Source organism: Heptranchias perlo, chromosome 13 (genome assembly GCF_035084215.1).
Source record: "Heptranchias perlo isolate sHepPer1 chromosome 13, sHepPer1.hap1, whole genome shotgun sequence".
In the NCBI taxonomy this organism is placed as follows: Eukaryota; Metazoa; Chordata; class Chondrichthyes; order Hexanchiformes; family Hexanchidae; genus Heptranchias; species Heptranchias perlo.
Genome location: NC_090337.1, coordinates 11,808,681 through 11,834,415, shown reverse-complemented (window position 1 = coordinate 11,834,415; position 25,735 = coordinate 11,808,681). Strand labels below are relative to the sequence as shown.

Sequence of the window (25,735 nt, the reverse complement as noted above, 5' to 3'; positions counted from 1 at the left end):
TTGGCTGCAACATGTTCGGCCTTGGGGAATAGAAATGCAACAATCCTCTTGCTGTCCAGCTCGAGGATAGAAGAGCAACCCTTGACACGTCAAGATCTTCAGTAGAGTCTGGCATCCTGGTCTCATGGCTGAGCATGTCAAATGAGGTATTAAATTAGCTGGATGAACCATTTGATAGTGCTGATAAATAGTAGTGCCTGACAGATCAACAATGTCAGCTTTGTCATGTAAACGATTTTTATTATAAGTCTGTGCAGTGCTGCCTCAGTGAAACGTGCTGGGCTCCACTTTTTTTCTTCATGTCCATTATTAGCTTGATGTAAATCATCAGATGGAATCTTCTTATTGATAATGCTGTTAGGATTGGTCCCGAATTGTAACACTTTTTACTCATGATCGCTACGAAAGGTAACACTCAAAAGTAGGCCAGCAACTCCAATGAACTAAAAAATTAACCTTTATGTATGCAGTGAAGGGGACAATTTATGCCCACTGTATACTCTTAATCTCCCTCATAGGTGGAATAAAGCCACACCAACAGACAATATAGTTCAGGCTAATAATGAGTTCAGATTTATTGTAAGATGTACATTTTTACGAAAGTAAAAAAATAAATCTTTTAAAATGGCAGTGCAGTACTTAACAATACAATAGTATATGTTGTGGGAAAAAATTACCACTCTGAGTCAGACTTAAAGATTCAACATGCAGTTTATTGGACAAAGCTTTGGGAGAAGACTGGACACTCCGCAGCACCGCAGCTAACTTCTCAACTTTAAAATGGTTGTCATGCTTTTTTATACCTTTTGAAATACAGATTTTCAGTAGCTTTTACATCATTAATCTTGATTACACACATTAACCAATTAAGCCCGCACAGCAACAACGGACTGTTTACATATTAACCAATCAAATTAAAACAACTGTTATCACCTTAAGACAGTATGCCTTTGTTTCACGCAGTCTGGTTCTATAGTTTTATCAGTTCGTTGTGAAATGTCTTTTGTATTCCCAGACTGTAAGCCAGTTTTGGAATGTACAAACTCAACACTTTTAACTGTCTTTCCCACAGTCACAGAATCCATTTTGTTTAGTAGTGTCCATTTTGTTAGTAGTCAAGTGTTATGTTTAAGCTTTAATTAGGGTTAGTCTAATCTACACAAAGCGTATTTCAGTGTGGTTTTAGGGTAAAGACCACCGACATGTACCCAATAGTCACTTCATCGTTGCCTTTAACCCAACAGTGCAAATTTTACGCTAACAGTATATAACATGCTTCCATCAACCAATATCACAATAAACTGGTCATTCATCTCATTTGATTATGGTGGGATCTTTTGTGCAAATTTGCTACCATGTTTAGCTACATAACAACAGGCATTGCATTTCAAAAGTAATTCATTGGTTCTGAAGAGCTTTGGGATGTCTTGAGGGCATGATAAGCCATTCTGTAAATACACTATCCTTCTTGTTTCTTCCTACTAAGAAAGAGGAATTACTAGTATGACTAATGGGAATAGTCGGGGCATGTAATAAGGGAACAGCCATAATTATGGGGGATTTTAATTATCATATTAACTGGACAAATCAAATTGGGCAGAGAAGCCTTGAGGACGAGTTCATTGAGTGCATCAGGGATGGATTTCTTGAGCAGTATGTAACTGATCCTACAAGGGGGCAGGCAACCTTGGACCTGGTCCTGTGTAATGAGTCAGGATTAATTAATAATGTCCTAGTTAAGGATCCCCTTGGAACGAGCGACCACAACATGGTTGAATTCCATATCCAATTAGAGGGTGAGAAGGTTGATTCTCAAACAAGCGTACTGAGCTTGAATAAAGGAGACTATGATGGTATGAGAGCGGAATTGATTAAAGTGGACTGGGAAAATAGATTAAAGGGTAAGACGGTACATGAGCAGTGGTGTTCATTTAGGGAGTTATTTTACAACTTTCAAAATAAATATATTCCACTGAGGAAAAAAGGGTGTAAAAGAAATGACAGCCATCCGTGGCTAAGTAAAGAAATCAAGGATAGTATCCGACTAAAAACAAGGACATATAAGGTAGCCAAAGTTAGTGGGAGGATAGAAGATTGGGAATTCTTCAAAAGACAGCAAAAAGTAACTAAAGGATTGATTAAGAAAGGGAAGTTAGATTATGAAAAGAAATTAGCAAAAAATATAAAAACAGATAGCAAGAGTTTCTATAGTTATATAAAAAGAAAAAGGGTGGCTAAGGCAAACATAGGTCCCTTAGAGGATGAGACCGGGAAATTAATGGTGGGAAACATGGAGATGGCAAAAATGCTGAACAAATATTTTGTTTCAGTCTTTACAGTAGAGGACACTAAGAATATCCCAACACTGGACAAACAGGGGACTCTCGGGGGGGAGGAGCTAAATACGATTAAAATCACTCAGGAGATGGTACTCAGTAAAATAATGGGACTCAAGGCGGATAAATCCCCTGGACCTGATGGCTTCCATCCTAGGGTCTTGAGGGAAGTGGCAGTAGGGATTGTGGATGCTTTGGTGATAGTTTTCCAAAATTCCCTGGACTCAGGAGAGGTCCCGGCAGATTGGAAAACTGCTAATGTAACACCGTTATTTAAAAAGGGTAGTAGGCAGAAGGCTGGAAATTATAGGCCAGTTAGCTTAACATCTGTGGTGGGTAAAATTTTGGAGTCTATTATTAAGGAGACAGTAACGGAACATTTAGATAAGCATAATTTAATAGGACAAAGTCAGCATGGCTTTATGAAGGGGAAGTCATGTCTGACAAATTTGCTTGAGTTCTTCGAGGATATAACGTATAGGGTGGATAAAGGGGAACCAGTGGACATAGTGTATTTAGACTTCCAGAAGGCATTCGACAAGGTGCCACATAAAAGATTATTACTTAAGATAAAAAATCACGGGATTGGGGGTAATATTCTGGCATGGGTGGAGGATTGGTTATCAAACAGGAAGCAGAGAGTTGGGATAAATGGTTCATTTTCGGACTGGCAACCAGTAACCAGTGGTGTTCCACAGGGGTCGGTGCTGGGTCCCCAACTCTTTACAATCTATATTAACGATTTGGAGGAGGGGACCGAGTGCAACATATCAAAATTTGCAGATGATACAAAGATGGGAGGGAAAGTAGAGAGTGAGGAGGACATAAAAAACCTGCAAGGGGATATAGACAGGCTGGGTGAGTGGGCGGAGATTTGGCAGATGCAATATAATATTGGAAAATGTGAGGTTATGCACTTTGGCAGGAAAAATCAGAGAGCAAGTTATTTTCTTAATGGCGAGAGACTGGAAAGTACTGCAGTACAAAGGGATCTGGGGGTCCTAGTGCAAGAAAATCAAAAAGTTGGTATGCAGGTGCAGCAGGTGATCAAGAAAGCCAACGGAATGTTGGCTTTTATTGCTAGGGGGATAGAATATAAAAACAAGGAGGTATTGCTGCAGTTATATAAGGTATTGGTGAGACCGCACCTGGAATACTGCATACAGTTTTGGTGTCCATACTTAAGAAAAGACATACTTGCTCTCGAGGCAGTACAAAGAAGGTTCACTCGGTTAATCCCGGGGATGAGGGGGCGGACATATGAGGAGAGGTTGAGTAGATTGGGACTCTACTCATTGGAGTTCAGAAGAATGAGAGGCGATCTTATTGAAACATATAAGATTGTGAAGGGTCTTGATCGGGTGGATGCAGTAAGGATGTTCCCAAAGATGGGTGAAACTAGAACTAGGGGGCATAATCTTAGAATAAGGGGCTGCTCTTTCAAAACTGAGATGAGGAGAAACTTCTTCACTCAGAGGGTGGTAGGTCTGTGGAATTTGCTGCCCCAGGAAGCTGTGGAAGCTACATCATTAGATAAATTTAAAACAGAAATAGACAGTTTCCTAGAAGTAAAGGGAATTAGGGGTTATGGGGAGCGGGCAGGAAGTTGGACATGAAGCTGAGTTCGGATCGGTCAATGCCCTGTGGGTGGCGGAGAGGGCCCAGGGGCTATGTGGCCGGGTCCTGCTCCGACTTCTTGTGTTCTTTAGATTTGTGGTTGGGATCAGATCAGCCATGATCTTATTGAATGGCGGAGCAGGCTCGAGGGGCCGATTGGCCTACTCCTGCTCCAATTTCTTATGTTCTTATGTTCTTAACTGCATACTGAACTTTTCATTCAGCTGATCACTGTGCAATAACTGTGGCCCGGCTGTTTTCTGTTTCTTTTATTCAGGATTGAACTGAAATGGCCGTATCATAGTAGGCACAGCACTGGAGGAGGCCATTCGGTCCATCGTGCCTGTGCCGGCTCTTTGAAAGAGCTATCCAATTAGTCCCATTCCCCTGCTCTTTCCCTATAGCCCTGCAAATTTTTTCCTTTGGTGTACTTATCCAATTCTCTTTTGAAAGATATATGTGGCTGTGATGGTTAGGATGTCAACTTTATGCTTTCAGCAATTCGGTTTGTTAATGGTATTGGGTGGTTGTGCTCCAGGATTATTATGAAGAGAATATGTTTGTGTAAAGTATGAAACGAGATGATTTAGCAGGAAACTAGTCATGCTCCCATAAGGGGGAGGCAGCAAAAGCTGAATTTCCTTGAATGACTAAGAAAATAAAAGGACACTTAGGTTAATAATACAAAAGAAAATCAAGCAGAGAATAGAAAATAAAGAAAAATGTTTAGAAAGGCAAAGAGGATTATGAATAGCAGATAATAAAGGATTTTATAAACACTTAAATTGAAAGAACAGTTAAAGAAAGAGGAGGAGGGCAAATTATGGACAAAAAAAGAGAAGTTACTTTTTGAGGATGAAGAAATGGTGGAGTTATTAAATAATTCTTTGCCCCAGTTCTCTCAGAAGAATGTGATAGTGGGAATGAAGTGCAAATGCAGGAGTAGAGAATTAAATAGGATGGCGATAGGGAAGTAGTACTCAGATTTTAAAAAAAAACTGATCGCAAATTGGAAAAGGCACCAGGTGTAATGAGGAAGTTGCCGGGGCCCTGATCACAGTCTTTTAAACATGCGTGGTATGGAATTTGTGTCAGAGGACTGGTCCTACCACCCAGGGCATCCCCACTCTGAAGTTATGTGGCAGTGACACCCCCAAGAGGAGGAAACTGCTCTTTTTATGCTTTTTATGTTATTATTGACTCTGCTGCCACCACCCTTTCAGGCAGTGCATTCTAGATCATCATAACTTGCTGTGCAAAAGAATTTCTTCCCATCTCGCCTCTGGTTCTTTGCACGGAATCATAGAAAGGTTACAGCATGGGAGGAGGCCATTCAGCCCATCGAGTTCGAGCCGGCTCTATACAAGAGCAATCCAGCTAGTCCCACTCCCATGCCCTATCCCCATAGGTCTGCAAATATTTTATTTTCAAGTACTTATCCAGTTCCCTTTTTAAGGCCATAATTGAATCTGCCTCCACCACCCCCTCGGGCAATGCATTCCAGATCCTAACCACTCACTAGGTAGAAAAGTTTTTCCTCATATCACCTTTTGATCTTTTGCCAATCACCTTAAATCTGTGTCCTCTGGTTCTTGACCCTTCCGCCAGTGGGAACAGTTTCTCTCTATCAACTCTGTTTAGACCCTTTGTGACTTTGAACACCTCTATCAAATCTCCTCTCAACCTTCTCTGTTCCAAGGAGAACAACCCCAGCTTCTCCAGTCTATCCACGTAACTAAAGTCCCTCATCCCTGGAATCATTCTAGTAATCTCTTCTGCACCCTCTCTAAGGCTTTCACGTCTTTTCTAAAGTGCGGTGCCCAGAACTGGACACAATATTCCAGTTGTGGCCGAACCAGTGTTTTATAAAGGTTCATGATGACTTCCTTACTTTTGTACACTATGCCTCTATTTATAAAGCCCAGGATCCTGTATGCTTTTTTAACCACTTTCTCAACCTGCCCTGCCACCTTCAATGATTTGTGTACATATATCCCCAGATCTCTCCGTTCCTGTACCCCTTTTAGAATTGTGTCCTCTAGTTTATATTGCGTCTTCTCATTCTTCCTACTGAAATGTATCACTTCGCATTTATCTGTGTTAAATTTCTTCTGCCACATGTCCACCCATGCCACCAGCCTGTCTGTATCCTCTTGAAGTCTATCACTATCCTCCTCACTGTTCACTACCCTTCCAAGTTTGGTGTCATCTGCAAATTTTGAAATTGTGCCCTGTACAGCCAAGTCCAAGTCATTAACATATATCAAGAAAAGCAGTGGTCCCAGCACCGACCCCTGGGGAACACCGCTTTTACCATTTATCTTAAATCTCTGGTTACTAATTGGAGGGCCAATTAAGGGCAAAAAAAGGAAAGTTGCTTTTGGAGGATGAAGGAATGGTGGAGTTTATCAAATGATTACTTTGTCTCAGTTTTCACAGAAGAATGTCATAATGGGAATGAACATGTGGTATTACTAAAAAAAAAATTTGATAGCTATTTCAAAGAGCTGTTGCAGGCACGATGGGCTGATTGGCCTCCTTCCGTGCTGTATCATTCTATGATCATATAAGCTAGGCCCATACAGCGAACTATACTGAACTCGCAATCTAATTACGTACATGTAACTGCACTTCAGTATCTCCTTGTCGCTCAGATACCTCGCTTGGCAGATGCTGACCATCTAATGCCGCTTAAACATGGTAACATTATGGGGCAACTGTTGAATATTGAATGTTGGCATGATCGTCCACAGGTCCCTGAAACCAACAGAAATAAATGGGCCGAATGGCGGCCTCCTGTGTTGTATCATTCTATGACAGGGTATGCATTTCTGGTTGCAAGGATTTCTAGTCATTGGAGGCAGTGTGGGAAAGGACAATCAAACCGATACCTAGATTAAGATATCTGAGCTGTGAAGAGATATGGAAAATCTTGGGATTGTTTACTCTGGAGGAGGGGAGGCAAGGAAGATTTTATTCAAATGTCGAAGTGGGAAGGAGGACACAGTTTACATTTAAACTGTGTTATGCAGAAGCTGGTGAACTTGGAATAGATTGCCCAGGGAGGCTGTGGAGAAGATAATATAGAAAAATGTATGAGATTTGGATAGATATTTGAGTGAGTGGACAATTGTGAGGTGGTCATTTTTGCGACCTGTCTGGTCGACTGCAGTGTCTTTTTTTTGTCCTGTATTTCCCTGTTCTACATAGTCTGCCGGTTAGCCAACGGTCTTGTGCGGATTGTGACCAACCAGCAACACTGAACATAAAGGTGAGGTCAGGCAAAGATCAGCCATACCCCACTGTCAAACGTTTAAGTGAAGAATGGTCTGCGTGATGGGATGGGGGAAAATAACCTATCTTAAATATTGTACTACGGGAAAGGTATACACTATAAAAGAAGGAAAGATTGCATTTATATCACGCCTTGCACGACCTCCGGACATCCCAAAGCGATTTACAGGAAAGTAAGTACTTTTTGAAGCATAGTCACTGTCGCAGTGTAGGAAATGCGGCAGCCAATTTGCCCACAGCATGGTCTCACAAACGGCAATGAGATAATGACTAATCTTTTTTAGTGATCTTGATTGAGGGACAGGACATATAATGCAAATGTGAGAAGAATAGCAACATGGTAGACAAAACACTCCCACAGGACTGGGGAACAGAACAGAAGAAGGAGCAAAAGGGCAACCCATTGATGTGGGGCCCCAGTCCAGGGAAGCACCCCTATTATCCACAGAGGTTCCCCTCTCTCCGTGGATAGACCCACAATACTGAGCACAACCAAGTCCTGGTGCACACAACACCAAAACCACTTTGATTAAGCTCAAAATGATCTCCCTGAATGCCAAGGGATTAAACTACTCAATCCGTTGTAAGAAATTCTAACTTCTCAAAAATGAGCAAGCAGACATTGCATTTCTGCAAGAGATTGACTCCAACCCCTCTGAATATACTAATCTAATGAGGGACTTGGTGGGCCAAACAATGACAGCCTCCTACTCATCCAAGAGCAGAGGAATAGCCCTATTAAGTAATAGCGTACCTCTGCAAAGTACAGTCAAATTCTACAAGGCTGTACTATCTTCCACCACACTGAAGGGATAAAGATCCTCTCGGGAACTTTCAAAATAGTCTCAATGAAACTAATTCACAAAAAAGATCCCACCCTTTTCTCATCTTACAGACCCATAGCCCTGATCAACATTGACTGTAAAAGACTGACTCAAGGTCCTGGATGTGGTTGCCCCTCTGCTAGATTGAATCAGATTAGTGGGGCCTATGTATGTGCTCTGTCAGGAACTTGAGGTCCAAGTTGTACATAGGTCCCAGTTTAGGCACAAACATACTGCCAACTCTAAATGTTTAAAATAGATTATGCTGTCAGCACTGTGTCACAAAATGCTATAGAGACTTCACAAAATATAAGAGTATTCCTTTTTCTTAAAGAATATAAAAATAATTATTAAAATATACTGGATTTGGTTCAAATCTTGCAATAGATTTGAAAAGCCATTAACAATTAAGTATTTTCAAGGAGTTCTCTCAAAATGAATATTAAAATCTAATCCATTAAAAGTAAAGTTCCTTCCCTCAATTTTTAATAATTCCTTTATTTCCTCTCATGGAGTTTAATGAAGCAAAACTTTAATGGACCCAACAGTTGTAAGGTTAAGATGAAATATTGGCCACATAACGTTTTTAAAAGAATTTTAATACCGAGCCATTAAACATTCTAAAGTCTAACTACTAAAACAAGAGCAAATGATTTACCACATTCTACAATAAAACCAGCAATCTTGCTGCTTGAGCGTGGTAATTTTGCATAAGAAGTCCGAGGCAGTGCATGTGTTGCTTTCTGACTGATGATAAACCACTTGCCTTAGCAAATTAGTGCAGCACCCATCAAACAACTGAGCAATGATGCAGTAGATTTGGCAATTTAGGCTAGAGAGGGAGGGAGATGGAAGGAAGCAAGCAGTCGTTCAGTGTTATTTAAGCATCCATATAGTCAGTTTTACCAGGGGTTCAAGTATCTAGTCATTTGGTTTTCCTGCCAACAAAACGTGAAATGAGGCCTAAATTATAAGCGAGTTCTTTATTGAAAGGTGAGCTTGAAATTATTATATGTTTTCTTCCAAATGTCAGATGTCTTTTCTCTCCTTTTGTAGCTGGTGTAGCAGTTATGTTTTACTTCTTTTAAGGCTCACGATGTGGCTGAGGTCCAAATTAAAAAGATCCTAACTTACAAATATGCACCAACATTTTATTCAATTTGTCGAACCAACTGGTGAAAAATCTTTTTAAGCTTCTATGCGACAGTCAATGAAAATATATAACATTGTGAAAGGCCATAGCTACTAAAGTAAATTACAGTCAAACTTCAGTGAAATCTTAAACTTATTACTTGTTCCAATTGTTAAGCTTTAAAATATGCAGCTTTATTAATGGGCATTTAATTGTGGGTTAATTTGAGTTTAACATTAGTTCACCCCAAAATTAGCAAGCCTTAAATGAGAGTGAAGAGTAAAACACAATGTCTCTTTCTCCCTATTGGGTCTTGGACATGTGGAATAGATTCCCAGCAAAATTGTTTATTACTATGTGGACTAATTTCATTAAAAAATTTCTGTGAATGACTGTGTAATAATGGAATCACATGCGCAAGGGAGAGAAACAGATAATCAAATACTCGATGAGACGCAATGGTTCCGACGCATGAATTGAATTCCCTGTGGAATCCAACTGGTCTGAGTTTTGCTTTTTTTTTTCTCAACTGGATTAATATTTTGAAGCTTTTCTTGATTACTCTTGGGGACCATGGACACATTTTCACTGTGTTTCAGCTTGGAAGGTTTAACTGTGACTAGTTGACTCTCTCGGGAGATTAAGTACATAAGAACATCAGAAATAAGGAGCAGGAGCATGCCATGTGGCCCCTCAAGCCACTCCGCCATTCAGTAAGATCATGGCTGATCTTCGACCTCAACTCCACTTTCCCGCCCAATCCCCATATCCCTTGATTCCCTTAGAGTCCAAAAATCTATCGATCTCAGCCTTGAATGTATGCAGCAACTGAGCATCCACAGCCTTCTGGGATAGAGAATTCCAAATATTCACAAACCGGAGTGAAGAAATTTCCCCTCATCTCAGTCCTAAGTGGCCGACCCCTTTTCCTGAGACTATGCCCCCTAGTTCTCGACTCTCCAGCCAGAGAAAACAGCGTCTCAGCATCCATCCTGTCAAGCCCTCTCAGAATCTTATGTTTCAATGAGATCATCTCTCATTCTTCTAAACTACAGAGAGTATAAGCCCATTGTACTCAATCTCTCCTCATAGGACAGCCCTCTCATCCCAGGAAATAATCTAGTGAACAACAAGTAGGTTGGGTATGGCCTATGATTGGTCAAATTGTATGTGGAGTTGGGAGGAAATGGACTTGATGGGCCGAATGCCCTTTTCTCCTTCTGGAAGAACTTGTGCTCTTTAATGTGGAACGCTCCTTTCTGTGGGATTAGATTCACAACCTCTTACAATTGATGTGAAAGTCAGTGGATTAATCAAGTACAATATGTGATGCATTAACAGGCACAGAAATTTCATTCAGGTGTAAACCTTTTGCCTTTTTGTCCAGGCCTAACTTTGACCTAAATGCCTTGCAAAACAGAAAGTAGATCACTGGATCAAAGCAAGCATTAAGCGTTGACAGTAAGAGGGAAGATTCTTTAGCATAGTACAAAATCCTTTGCCAGAAGCAGTCTGAAATGACGTTTATCTGAGTTAAAATATAAGGAAGTCTTATGATGTGGTAGGGGACAAAACAAACCAAGAACACAGCAATCAGAATTAGAATGTTGTTCTTTGCCTTGGTTTGCTTTTTCAGTGACTGTGCAGAAGAGGACTGGTGGAGTTGCCTTGAAATTTGAAAGTAAAAGAAACAAAGTCCTACCAACACGCAAAGAAATGTGATTATGCCAGCAATGTGGGCAAAAGTGTAGATAGTCTTTTGTTGCGTTCCAATTTTTATGCAAGTCTGAGAGTTTGGTACTGGTTGCTTTTCCATATTTATCAGAAACGCAAATAAGATTCCAAGGAGGAGAATGGCACCCCAGGTTCCAAGAGAGAGACGTTTTGCAGTCTTCAGATTTTGAAATGCATGTGTTTTGAGAGGTTTGACAATTTTCAGGTATCTGGTGGCTGCAATGTATCCCAGGAAGAGAATACTGGAGTATATGTTCAAATAGAAGATACATGCTACAAAATTGCAGTAAATTATGTTCAGGCTTGATTTGGAATTCACTTCATTGTCTCGGAGGATTTTTATTGGTAATGACAGGACCAACAGTAAGTCGGCTATGACCAGATTCTTCAAGTAGACTATAATGGAATTGCTGTTGGGAACATGACAGAAGTACACCCAAAATGCTAGGCTGTTGAGAATGACTCCGATCACACAAATGAATGTATAGGCAGTAATAGTAAACACTTTGAAGCCTTTTGAGGAATAAAGACAAGTGGAGTTACCAAAATTGTTTGCCGTGCCTGAATAGTTTGCCCCGGTCAGAGTTGCGTAGATTTCTGTAGAGGTAGCCATAAATCTGAGGGTTGATGATGCAACAAGTTAGTTTGTTAAAGATAATCAGCTTATGATTTTTCCACTGGCGTCCAGTGAAATAAATCCCAGTGTTGTTTCTGTTCAGATTGTGTGAGGTAATACCACTGCCATCTGTTGCTGTCTGCTGCAATATTATTGCCAGAAACAAAACAAAAGTGATAAAGAACAGTAACTGATAACATATGCAAACTTAACCCTCAGGTTTGAGTTAATGTGAACAGTTATTTATAATACAGATTTTTTTGATAAGCCTGCAGTGGTGATGTTGTAAAACCACTAATCCCCCAAATATGTAAATTATGACTTTCAGCTGTTAAATTTACAACAAAAAAAATCTGGGGGATAGTTTTTTTTCCAAAAAAAAAATGTTCTAAAGAATGGTGTTGACTGCCTGTTTGGTACTGAGCCATATAGACCAGGAAGGCACCAGAATCGGGGCTTGCTCTGTGTTGAGCAAGCTGATCCACCAGGGGTGGCAGTCGGGACACTACAGTCAGCCTCAACGACCCTGGGCTAGGGAGGCTAAAAATCGTCCAAGGTGGAAGTTGGGTGAGGACATGATTAGGCTTTTCCTCCACGGTCGAAAACCCAACTACACTTTGTTGTCTAACCTCACGTGCAAGAGATAGTAGCGAGCTGCCTGCTCTCTAATAGCAAGAGTCAGCATCTTCAAGACAGGGGAAAATTAGGAATGTGGGAAATGAAACTGTGCTTCTGCCATTGGGAAATAATCTACTAATTCTCAATGTTTGCTTTACTGGAAAACAATGGGTGTGTTTCCTTGATGAGCAGGAAATTGTATTTAGTTTAACAAAGAAAACTGAAAAAAAAAATTGACTGACTCAAAGTTAGCCCACAACTTCTTCTCTTGTTGCTCATGAGCATGTATGTACATGAAGTTGTTGAAGGCAACATATCTTCTATTCTCATTGTAGATCTCACACTCCCAGCAGAGAGCCACACAAGGAGTGTGTATCGGACAGTGGGCTATAATATTGTAGTCCCGATTCTCCGATCCACTCTTGCTGCAAGTGTAGCTCCGTGTTGGGAGTGCAAGATCACAGAATTATCTTCCATATTAGTAAACACTGCTCTTTTTGAGCTTCTTGACTTGGATGCAGAATAGGACTGACTGATGAATCTGACACCGTTACAAGCAAGGAGTGCGTCTTGTTTTCAGAAAACAAAGAATGTTTTAAAATGTGCCAACAAACAAAATGAAATGGACAAACTTAGGCACCAACAATTGCGAGGAAGATATCAGTAACAAGATGGAAGTGCAATTTGAATTCAGGGGCTGGCAGCATTGCCATCTTTTCCCAAGTCTAAAATCAGGACATGAACGAGGATGGGGGGGTAGGGAGTGGTGTCATGGCTTGATTTCTAACGTTTACTGCTGATGAAACTTCATTTCCACCTGAATAACTAATGGCTTCATACCAGGGGACAAAGAAGTGAATTTCTGAATTTAAAAAAAAAATCAAACTTTGGGCATTAGATTTACATTTTAAACATTTCTGAACCTTCACTCAAAATGTGAACTGTTAAGTCCAAATCTAGAAACCTGGCAACACTGGGCATCTGGTTACTTGCTTGCTGTCTCTGTTCTTCGTCCTCCTTTTTAAGAACTTCTGTGCACTGTTTCCTCAGCCAAGAGAGTGAGTTTGTGGATCTCCTCCACTTAACTCATTAAATGATGCATTTACTGCATAGCACAATAAGTCTCAGCCAGGCTAATAACATAGCACACCAGCACAGACCTCAGTTAGACTCATCACGGAGCAGGCTCCAGGGGCCGAGTGGCCTAGTCCTCCTATTTCTTATGTTCATCGCACCATTGCATTAACATAAGTTTCAGCTGATTAATCATTGAGTAGACTAACTCAAATATCAGCAAGCTTCATCACATGATGCATTAACACAGATTTTAGCTAAATTAATTAGTGCACTAACGCAGATCTCGGCTAATCTTTTCACAATGCATTAATGTAAGGCATGGCTTCACTTCTCAAACTTAATTTCTTTTTTACCTTGGCAGGCTCATATATAAAAGCAATGGTAACTCATTTAAACTGGAGGCTGTCACTTGCTTAGGTTTAAAATCGAATCAGTCAATCAGATGGTTAAAAATAGACTGTTTTAATCAAAAATTGAGAACTTTCTTTTACCCAGAGTGAAGGGGAAAAATGTGCTTAAAATCCTAATTTACAGCAGCCTTTTGCTGAAATTACATCGTGGCATTCATCTTGAAGATTTATGGCCTGTGACTTGGTCTCCCAAACATAGTTAATTGTCAAGTTAAACCTGAAAGCAACTGCGAGTAAAGGTAGCATGGTTGATAAGCATCATTGAATTTCTGAAATTGTTGTGGTCTTTAACTGGTTCCCTACCATCTGCTGCTGCTACTACTTTATTTTTTTTGTAGTTAAATTAAAACTTAATAGATTTTCCAGAGCAGTTTGAGTTTTCTGGCAAGTTTCAGTATTCTGCTGTCTAACTGTAGGAGAAGAATAATAACAAAAACAATGTTGGAAATGCACAGCACACCCGTCAGCATCTGGAAAGACAGGTTAACATTTGGGGGAGCGACCCTTCCTCTGATTCACCAGTTCTGATGAAGTTCTCCACCCAAAATATTTTCTCTTCCAAATACAATGGACCTGCTGTATATTTGCAGCATTTTTTTGTTGTTGTTTTCACTCCAGGTTTCTAATGCCTTCAATTTCTTTTCTTCTCTCTGCTGTACCCATTGACTGCTTTGTTTAGGATTATCTGTATAATTAGCAGATTTCTGGAAAAAAAATATTGTACTCTGAGTTCAGTGGACATGGAGAACCACCAGTTGTTTTTTTTTAGAAAAGGGAAACTGGTGGTGCTTTTTCCACTTGAAAGAAAACCCCTTGTTTTGTGGTTGTAAGTAGTAGACTCTGCACAAGCACGCAAAGAAATTTTAATAAACAAAAAACGACCCCTCGTAACTTTAATCTACGGTCAAATGCATTTATCTACAATCTGCTGAATTTGTGGCATCTGGCCTGCAAGAGGCAGCTTTCCATTTAACAGCAAAGACATGGCACAGTCCAATCTTAAACTCTGTTTCTGTCCAATCTGATCTCTTGCATATAAACTGCTTCCCATGTGTTTCACATGCACAAACTGAGGTGCAAATATCTGTCCAGTGTAACATTACTCGCTGATTTATTATAACAAAGGAAAATGTTATAACCGATTCTTGCAGCTTACAGTTTTCACCACCTTATCTACCCATTAGGGTGTGTCAGTGTTCCAACTAAAGTCGTGAAAACGAGAAGAATATAACCAGTTAAATTACTTCTTGTCAAATAGCAGATTGTTCAGACAAAATCTTCAGCTTTTTTTTTGTATTTTTTTCATTGCAGAATGAAGACATAGATTTGTAGCAATTGCAATCAGAATAATACTCAAAAGAGTCACTTACCTGTCAAGGCTGTGATACTGGGCCTGCTAAGCAACACTGTCCACCTGCAAGATGAACTGAGTGTACGGGCAAGATGCCTCTCTGTTCTTATTGGCCAGTCCCCTTGTCAGTTTGGTTGATCAGCATTTCCTGCCGGTGTTGAGATACAGGAAGTCAACCCACCAATGGCCACATATTGCAACATACTTTTATTCAGTCATATTTCAGGAAATTATGTTTTTTTTTAAAATAGAGTGAAATGGGCCACCTGATTCTCTGAGATGGAATACCCCATGTGTTCTATAATGCCGTGTGTTTATCACACTAATTTGTATTACTACTATCAAAAGTAATGAAGTGATGAAATTTATACAAAAACATTGGTTAGGCCACAGTTAGTGTGCAGTGTTGGACACCCATTAGGAAAAGGAAATGAAAACCATGGAGCTTAGAGTAGATTTCACTAGGATGATGCCACGTTTGGGAAACTATAGTTATAAGGTGAGACTTGACATACTGGGACAATTTCCACTGGAGCATATAAGGCTAATAGAAGACTTAATAAAGATTTTTTTTTAAATTATAAAGGGTTTTCATAGAATGAATGGGGAAAGAGTATTTTCTCTGGTTGAGAAGTTAATAATGAGGCCTCATCAATTTTAAAATTGTTGCTAAAAGAGTGAGGAGAGGGGCTCAGAGAATTTTTTTTATTATGCAGAAGGCTACAGGAGCTTAGAGTGCTTTGCCCAGAGTGTGGTTGTGGCAGAAACCACGCACTTTTTATGAGCCAGGGCAGATTAGCTTTGGATTGTTCTTGCAAAGAGCTGTCACAGACTCAATGGTTCGAATGGCCTACTTCTGTGCTTTAAATTTGCATGGTTTTATCTGTCTGTCTACCTATTTTAAGAGTGTACGTCACACACCAGATGACTCACTTCAAAATTCGCAAATTATAAAAAGAGAAAAAGTGTGCCTTTTTTTTCTGACTTGGTGCCAGAAATCCGCAAGCAATCTGAAAACTTGTCTTATCGAGCAGCAATTAAACTTTAACCTCAGGACTTAATGTACAGGGAGTACCTGAGCAATGGCTTTAAACATATATAATACAGATTAGCAGCTAAACAGAACTATTCTTATAGTATCTGTCAGCAATGTCAATCTCTGGGCATTGTCTTTGCTTGCTGGCCTACATTGGCTCCTGGTTCGGGAACGCCACGGTTTTTAAAATTCTCATCCTTGTTTTCAAATCCCTCCATGGCCTCACCCCTCCCTATCTTTGGAACATACACCAGCCCTACAACCCTCCAAGATCTCTGCGCTCCTCAAGTTCTTGCCTCTTGCGCATCCCTGATTTTAATCGCACCACTATTGGCGGTCGTGCCTTCAGCTGCCTAGGCCCTAAGCTCTGGAATTCCCTCCCTAAACCTCTCCGCCTCTCTACACCTCTCTCCTCCTTTAAAACGCTTCTTAAAACCTACCTCTTTGACCAAGCTTTTGGTCACCTGTCCTAATATCTCCTTATGTGGCTTGGTGTCAAATTTTACAAACGTACAATCAATGATGGACAGGAAAAGACCCTCTTGTCCATCAAGCCTATCCCACACAATTGTAATACGTTGTGTATCACAATATATACACTCCCCATGCCACACCATGTGATGATCTGGGAGAGGCGAAAAACCAGATTAAAAACCCAGGCCAATTTGAAGGGAGAAAAAAATGGGAAATTCCTCTCTGACCCCATTCGAGATCGAAACCAGTCCAGGAGATCACTCTGGCCCTGATAATTCTATGCATTGCATTACCTTGCCTGCCTTTTGTAAGAGGCAATCTCCGCCCCAGCCAGAAACAGGTCCAGCTCTCGCTTGAAGGAGTTCAGCGAATCGCTGTCCACCACATGAGCCGGCAGCCTGTTCCACAGGTCCACTCTTCTCTGGGAAAAGAACCACCTGCAGACATCTAACCTAGATCTTGTACAACTTAAAATTGTGGCCCGTGGTCCTCCCTAATGTATTTAATTGGAACAAACTGTCAGCTGGAACACAATCTGTTCCTTTCATCACCTTGCAAATCTCAATCAGAGCACCCCTAAGTCTACGCTTCTCTAAAGTGTCGAGTCCCAGCTGTTTGAGCCTATCTTGATAACTAAGATGTTTTAAGCTGGGATTTAGTCTAGTGGCCCTCCTCTGCACCCTTTTCAAAGCCTCAATATCACCCGCCATGTGAGGAGACCAAAATTGGACACGTTATTCGAAATGAGGCCTGACTATGAGGCCATACTAAAGTATGCTTTGTCTTATAGTCAGTTGTCCTGTAAATGCACCCCAACGCCCTATTTGCTCTGGCTATCATGGCATTGCTCATGAACCTTTAGAGATCTATGCACTAGAATGCCCAGATCTCTATCTTTCTCCACCTGCTTTAACGCTTTTCCCTGAAGGGTGTTGAGCATTTGTCCTACCCACATGTATAACACTGCATTTCTCCAAATTAAACATCATTTTTCAGTCACGAGCCCAGTCCCCCAACACATCAAGATCAGCCTGAAGCAGACGAGCACCATTTACAGTCCTGACACTCGCACAGATCTTGGTATCATCAGCAAATTTGCAGATCATGCCCCCAACACCTACATCTAGATCATTAATAAAAATAGTAAAGAGCAACGGTCCCAACGTCGATCCCTGTGGGACATCACTGGTGACTGGTCTTCAAATAGATCCAGATCCATTTAGAACTACTTTCTTGTAGGGAAACCTATTGTGCGGTACCTTGTCAAATGCTTTTTGGAAGTCTAAGTAGACAATGTCTTCTGGACTTCCCTCACCCATCATTTTGGTGACATCTTCAAAAAATATAATCAAATTTGTTAGATGTGATTTTTTTTTTTGAAGCCATGTTTGGTGTCCCCAATATGTCCCCCTCTATCCAAGTAATCATATATTACACCCCTAATGATACCCTCAAGCATCTTTCCTGTTACTGATGTCAAACTAATGGGCCTATAGTTGCCCTGGTCCTTCTTGTCTTCTTTATTAAAGATGGGGACTACATTAGCCTCCTTCCAGTCTATGGGAACCGTCCCAGAGTACAATGAGCTATTAAAAATATGGGCAAGGGGCTCGCACAGCACGTGTCCCATCTATCTGAGGACCCTCGGGTGAATATCATCTGGCCTGGCTGCTCTATCTATTTTCAGGTTCTTAATTTTATCTTAAAGCAATATGTTCATCTCTGTTAATATTACTAGTTTTATTATTAACATCATTAAATTGTAATAGTTGAGCATCTTCTTCACGAGCAAAGACCGTTGCCAATTACTCATTTAATATTTCTCCGTACCCAGTGAGTCCTTTGTAATCTGTCCTTGAGCATCCTTCACTACCATCTTTGACAGTCCTCTGATTCTTTACATAACTGAAAAAGCTTTCCCCATTACTTCCATAATTGTCCACAATCCTCTTTTCCATTATTCTTTTAGCTGATCTAATAGTAGCCTTTATTTTCTTTAACTGTTTTTTGTGCTTAACTCTGTTTAGTTGAATATTAGATGCCTTAAGATTATAGGAACATTTTTGTTTGCATCTTATTTGTCTTTGTACACGACCAGTCAGCCACCTTGGCTTTTTCTTATCACTTTGGGTACGTATTTGTCTTCCACATTTTTTTATCTTCGTAAAAACTTTCCATTTGTATTCTACATCAGTCTCATCACCACCCAATAGGGTTAGCCAATCCAAATCGTCTGCCATTTTAGCAAAGTTTGCCCTTCTGAAATCTGGTCTTAGTTGTAGATTTTCAGTATCTTTGGTTCTAACGGCCAGTTGAAAACGTATAATGTTGTGGTCACTGCTGCCCAGGTGCCCCCCCTTGATAACGCTCTTGTGAAGTCCCTTGGGACGTTTTACTACGTTAAAGGTGCTATATAAATGTAAGTTGTTGTTTGATTGTAAACCACTTTTTCGGACCTTTCCGGTGGAATTTTCTTTCCCTTCAGTGCAGTGCAGGTTTCTGTGGTATGCTTTTTTTTTAGGTCCATCAGCAATTATTATTTGATTCCAGACATTAAAATAGCATAGAATAAGACTGGCCATCAGGCCAATACCACTCACAAATGAATTGTCCTAACGTGGACACTGCGCACCTACTCGTCCTTCCTGAAGGAGGTGACCTAACCACAGGTAAAACCGCCAAGTGCATGAAGTGCTGAAATTTCCTGTCTTACTAAGCTAATCAAGCACAGCTCCACAAAACTCCAACTGTGCTCTGACCACTTGCATTTCTCATGGTTGTTCATGATCCCGGCAACGTAAAGCCCATTCTAAGCTGCTGAGAGTTATTTGTGTGATCCATATCTTTATAATCTTGAGACCTCCTCAGACCTAGATATTTGTCCAGTGCTTTTTTTTTTAAACAGCTAGTGAATTGTTAGAGTATTAACTGCATTTGTTTCAAGTTTATTCCACATATCACTGTCTGTGCACAGAATTTTTTCTAATCCCTGGTTGTATTTGAGGCTTGTTAATTTTATACCCATATGACGAAATTCTGCAATCACAGTCAGAAGTTAAACAGGCTGATTATGTTCACATTATCCTTGCTTCTTATCAGTTTAGGACCCAGAGCATGTCCCCACTCAAACGTCTTAAAAACAATTTGAGCTTTTCTCAGCCAGTCTTCATATCTTAAAGTCCTAAGTCTCAAATTCAATCTCGCTGCTGTTCTCTAAAATATTTATATGTTGTTTCTCATGTTTTGTCTTTCCAGTATCTTTGTACACCCTGACTGACCTTTTGTATATTATCTGACGTTCTTAAGAGAGAATTTGATGAGCCCATTAACTCTCTCTCTAATATTAATTAGCATGTCTGAGCCATGGACCTTAATCTGTCATCCACTTTTCCGCTTTTTATATTGGTTAGGCTATGAAGGGGCCCTCCTCTTCTTTTTCCTGTCCCGATGAGGGGTCTCACTAAAACATTAATCTGCCATTTCTCTCTTCAGATGCTGACCTATTGTGCATTTATTTCCAGCAATTTTTGTTTCTTTTTCAAAAGTGTTGGCTCTGTTGGTAGCACTCTTGCCTCTGAGTCAGAGAGTTGTGGGTTCAAGCCCCACTCCAGAGACTTGAGCCCCATAATCTAAACTGACACTTCAGTGCAGTGCTGAGGGAGCGCTGCACCTTCGGAGTTGTTGTCTTTTGGATGAGACATTAAACCGAGGCCCTGTCTGTCCTCTCATGTGAACGTAAAAGATCCCAAGGCACTATTTCGCAGAAGAGTTCTCCCCAGTGTCCTGGCCAATATTTATCCTTCAGTATTTATACCAACATCTCTAAAACAGATTAGCTGGTCGTTTGTCTCATTGCTGTTTGTGGGACTTTGCTGTGTGCAAATTGGCTGCCATATTTCCTACATTACAACTGTGACTGCACTTCAAAAGCACTTCATTGGCTGTAAAGTACTTCGGGACATCCTGAAAGGTGCTATATAAATCCAAGTCTTTTTTTTCCAGCATGTAGATTTTGTAGTTGTCTTGAGGTGCCTCTGGTACTTGATTCACCCACAGCTTCACATCAGCAGGCTGAGAACCATTGAGAAAATCCAAAGCTAATTCCACCTGAGCCATTGCCTTGTCAATATCAACAAAGTTGCTTCAGAATTTGTAAGGCAACCATAATGTGCAACCCCCACGCTTTCACTAAATATTTTAGATTTGTCCTCAGGAAAATGGGCTCTTCATCATGTCCATTCTTCAGGGAGGCCTTAAAATTAAATTGTGAATGGGCGCCTTCACTTCTTTGGCACCACTATTGCAACATCAACATGTGTGAAGAACTGAGTTAGACTATAAACTCCAGTAAGGTTTTTCATATTCATTTATTAAAGTTTATCCTTTGTATGTGCACTTCCCATTTTCCTCTGGTTTGATTAGAAATTAGGTACTTTGGAAAAGGAACACTTCACTCGACAGCCTACCTCAATTGAAAAGCAATAACGGTTGCTCTGCAGTAGGGTGGGAATGGGAAGGGTCTCATGACATTTGCAATGATTGAAACGGTCACCATTGGTGTGATTTTTGCTTCTTGCCTCCAATTTCTGTCCCCCCACCAGTCGACGGACTTCTTCCTGTATCTATATATTGTTAAAAATCTTGCACCCTTCCTTTCCACAAACTTCACTTCCTGTTATCACAATTTCTGAAGACATTTACCATTGGAAGTTGCTATGACAGCTGTTTCGATGTAGCTGCTGACTGTGGCCACTAGGCGGTTCTTTGGAGCAGGCTTCTAAAGTGTTTTTTTCCCAACTCTCTCATGACCTTATGTACACACAAAAAATACTTGTATTTATCCACTGACCATAGTCAATGCTACGTGAAATTTGCTAGTATCCTAATGTATGTTGCAGATTAACTTCATTTGTACAATGAGGAAGACTGTACCCAAAGATTCAACTGGCACTTGCTAGCTGTCCATCAAGGAGGGATAGAGATTGGTGTGTAGCTGTAGTGTTGATGGCCTAGATGGCAAAGTGAAAGCTAGGGAGGGAGATCAAGCTAACCATAAAAAGCAGCAGCTACTTGACTCTGTTGCAGTTATTATTATTTTTCTTGAGGGAAGTGAAGGGCAAACACTAGAATTTTGTTGAATGGAGCCACGGGCACCTCATAGTTTTCATTTGACTTGGGTGCTTATAGGTAACTGGTCAGTAGGAGACGTGTAAAATAAAATAAACTTAGTCACCGCTGTTTCAGTATTTCCCATTATTATGTGAAATCTCTGGTAGTGAAATCTTTGGTACCTCTAGACTCGACTATTTCAATGCTCTCCTGGCCAGCTTCCCACCTTGCACCCTCTGTAAACCTGAGCTAATACAAAACTCTGCTGCCCGCATCCTAACTCGCACCAAGTCCTGCTCACCCATCACCCCTGTGCTCGTTGACCTACATTGGCTCCTGGTTTGGCAACACCTCGATTTTTAAAATTCTCATCCTTGTTTTCAAATCCCTCCTAGGTCTTGGCTCTCCCTATCTCTGTAACCTCCTTCAGCCCTACACCCGCACCCCCCACCCTCCCTGCGATCTCTGGGCTTCTTCAATTCTGGCCTCTTGCGCAATATGTTTTAGAACCAACAAGAGGATAGACCATACTAGATTTAGTAATGAGTAATGAACCAGACTTAGATAAATGTTCCCTTACTGTTAGATTATTAACTAACAGTGTTCATAATATGATCGAATTCAATGTTAGATTTGAAAAGGAGAAACTTAACACACCGACTAAGATTCTAGATTTTGGTAAGGCTAACTTTAATGGGATGGGACAGAGTCTGACGACAGCCGGTCAAAACTGTTATTGGGTAAAAATACAGATGAGCAATGGGAGGTGTTCAAAAAAGAATTTAGCTTAATACAGGACCAGTATATACCCCTAAGGGGCAAGAGCTCTACTTACCAAATAAAACAGCCATGGTCGACAAAAGAGGTGAGAAATAATATAAAACTAAAGGAAAGAGCAATCAAAAGTACAAAGAATAGTGTAGATCCAGGGGACTGGGAGAGCTATAAAGAACAGCAAAGGAAGACAAAAAAGATAGTAAGAGCTGCAAAAAGAGGCTACGAAAAGAAAGTTGCGAGGGATATCAAGATTAACATAAAAGTTTTTACAATTATATTGGAAGAATAAGGGTAGTCATGGGTAATTTGGGCTCTTTAAAAGCAGATGCGTGTAATATTGCAAATGAAAATAAGGAAATGGCAGACTTGTTGAATAATTACTTTGTGTCAGCCTTCACAGTAGGGGAAGAGGATAATATACCTGACATTCCAGGGAAACTAATATTGAATCAAAGACTGGAACTCACCTACTGTAAGCAAGAAAACAGTATTAGAAAAATAATGGCACTAAAGATTGACAAATCCCCAGGACCTGATGGTTTCCACCCCAGGGTTTTAAAGGAAGTCGGTGAGGAAATTGCAGATGCTTTAGCCATAATCTTCCAAAGCTCTCTCGATTCAGCAATTGTCCCTTTAGATTGGAACATTGCAAATGTAACTCCTTTATTTAAGAAAGGTGAAAGAGAGAAACCAGGAAATTATAGACCTGTTAGTCTAACTACAGAACTATAGAAAAGCAGTTATTATTTAAATGGAGAGAGATTGCAGAACCCTGAGGTACAGAGGGATCTGGGTGTCAGAGTACATGAATCATAAAAAGTTAGTGTGCAGGTACAGCAAGTGATTAGGAAGGCAAATGGAATGTTTTCATTAATTGCAAGGGGAATGGAATATAAAAGTAGAGATGTTTTGCTACAATTGTACAGGGCATTGGTGAGACCACATCTAGAATACTATGTGCAGTTTTGGTCGTCTTATTTAAGAAAGGACATAATTGCTTTGGAGGCAGTTCAGAGAAGGTTCACTTGACTGATTCCTGGGATGAGGGGGTTATCTTATGAGGAAAGGTTGGACAAGTTGGGCCTGTATATACTGGAGTTTAGAAGAATAACAGGTGCTCTTATTGAAACATATAAGATCCTGAGGGGACTAGAAGGGGTAGATGCTGAGAGGATGTTTCCTCTTCTGGGAGAGACTAGAACTAGGGGCCACAGTTTAAAAATAAGGCGTCTCTCATTTAAGACGGAGATGAGGAGAAATTTTTTTCTGAGGGTCGTGAGCCTGTGGAACTCCCTTCCCCAGAGAGTGGTGGAGGCAGGGTCATTGAATATTTTTAAGGCTGAGTTTGGTAGATTCCTGATTAACAAGGGAGTCAAAGGTTATAGTAGGTAGATGGGAAAGTCGGGTTGAGGTCACAGTCAGATCAGCCATGATCTTATAAAATGACAGAGCGGGTTTGAGGGGCCAAATGGCCTACTCCTGCTCTTAATTCGTATGTTTGTTTATACATCAGTTGTGGGGAAGTTATCGGAATCTATAGTGAAGGACAGGGTGACTGAGCACTTAGAGAAATTTGAGCTGATTAGAGAGAGCCAACGTGGATTTGTAAAAGACAGGTCATGTCTAACAATCCTAATTAAAAATTTTGAGGCAGTAACTAAAGTAGTGGACAGGGGAATGTCTATGGATGTAGTTTTTATGGAGTTGGAGGAGGCATTCAGTAAGGTTCCACATAAGAGACTGTTGGCTAAAATTAAAGCAAATGGAATTGAAGGTAAATTATTGATCTGGTTAGGAGATTAGTTAGGCGGTAGCAGACAAAGAGTAGGGATAATGGGTATGTACTTGAATTGGAAGGAAATAACTAGTGGTATCCCACAAGGATCTGTGCTGGGGCCTCAACTAATCATGATATTTATTAATGACTTAGATAACATAATGAAGTGCTATTTATCCAAGTTTGCCGATGATAGAAAGATTGGTGGCATTGTAAGTAGTGTAGATAGGAGCATAAAATTACAAAGAGATATTGATAGATTACGTGAGTGGGCAAAACTGTGGCAGATGGATTTCAACGCAGGTAAGTGTGAGGTCATCCATTTTGGACCAAAAAAGGATAGACCCGTGTATTTTTTAAATGGTGAAAGCTAGGAACAGTGGTGGTCCAAAGAGATTTAGGGGTCCATGTGTAGATATCACTAAAATGCAGTCGTCAGGTACAAAAAAAAATCAAAAAGGCTAATGGAATGTTAGCCTTTATAATTAGAGGGCTGGAATATAAAGGGGAGTAAGTTTTGCTACAGCTATACAAAGCCCTGGTTAGACCACATCTGGAGTACCTTGTACAGTTCTGGGCACTACACCTTAGAAAGGATATATTGGCCTTGGAAGGAGTGCAGCGCAGATTCACCAGAATGTTACCAGGGCTCCAAGGGTAAGATTAAGAGGAGAAATTACATAAACTAGGCTTGTATTCCCTGGAATATAAAAGATTAAGGGGTGATTTGATTGAGGTTTTTAGGATTTTGAAAGGAATTGATAGGGTAGATAGAAACTTTTTCAGCTGGTGGTAGAGTCTAGGACAAGGGGGCATACCTTAAAATCAGAGCCAGGCCATTCAGGAGAGAAGATAGGAATCACATCTTCATGCAAAGGGTGGTAGAAGTGTGGAGCTCTCTCCCACAAAAAGCAGTAGATGCTAGCTCAATTAATAATTTTAAATCTGAGATCGATAGATTTTTGATAGTTGAGGGTATTAAGGGGTATGGAGCCAGGATGGGTGGATGGAGTTAGGATACAGATCAGCCATGGTTTCATTGAATGGCGGAACAGACTCGAGGGGCTGAGTGGCCTACTCCTGTTCCAATGTTCCTATCCCTGATTTTCTTCACTCCACCATTGGGGGGCCGTGCCTTCAGCTGGCTAGGCCCTAAGCTCTGGAGTTCCCGCCCCAAACCTCTCTACTCCTTTAAGATGCTCCTTAAAACCTACCTCTTTGACCAAGCATTTTGGTCACCTGTCCTAATTTCTCCTTATTTGGCTGTGTCAAATTTTGTCTGATAACGCTCCTGTGAAGCCTAGGGGCGTTTTACGATGTTAAAAGTGCTATATAAATGCCATATATCGTTTTTGTAACATCTGCGCATCTGTTTAATCTTTTTCACAAAAAAAAAATAAAGGGGGTAATTTTTACTTTTGGCAGCGGCAGAAAACTGGCAGTAGTGGATCAACTGCCCATTGAACATTGGAAAGAAAAATGTGGCGGGTTGTATTACAGGCGGATGATCGGCTACAGTCAGTTTTCTGCTCCTGTCTTCTGCGTTAAAAATG

At 40.5% G+C, this 25,735-nt stretch overlaps 2 protein-coding genes across 7 annotated transcripts in view; one reads left to right on the top strand and one right to left on the bottom strand.

Annotated features, from left to right (window-relative positions):
- Positions 1 to 25,735, top strand: part of LOC137331279 (mediator of RNA polymerase II transcription subunit 12-like protein) — a 482,895-nt gene that overhangs the window by 194,020 nt on the left and 263,140 nt on the right. The window lies entirely within an intron of this gene.
- On the bottom strand, positions 10,341 to 11,697 carry LOC137331009 (P2Y purinoceptor 14-like). The gene has a single exon (XM_067994601.1). The coding sequence runs from the start codon at positions 11,548 to 11,550 to the stop codon at positions 10,513 to 10,515; it is 1,038 nt and encodes a 345-aa protein (XP_067850702.1). The 5' UTR covers positions 11,551 to 11,697; the 3' UTR covers positions 10,341 to 10,512.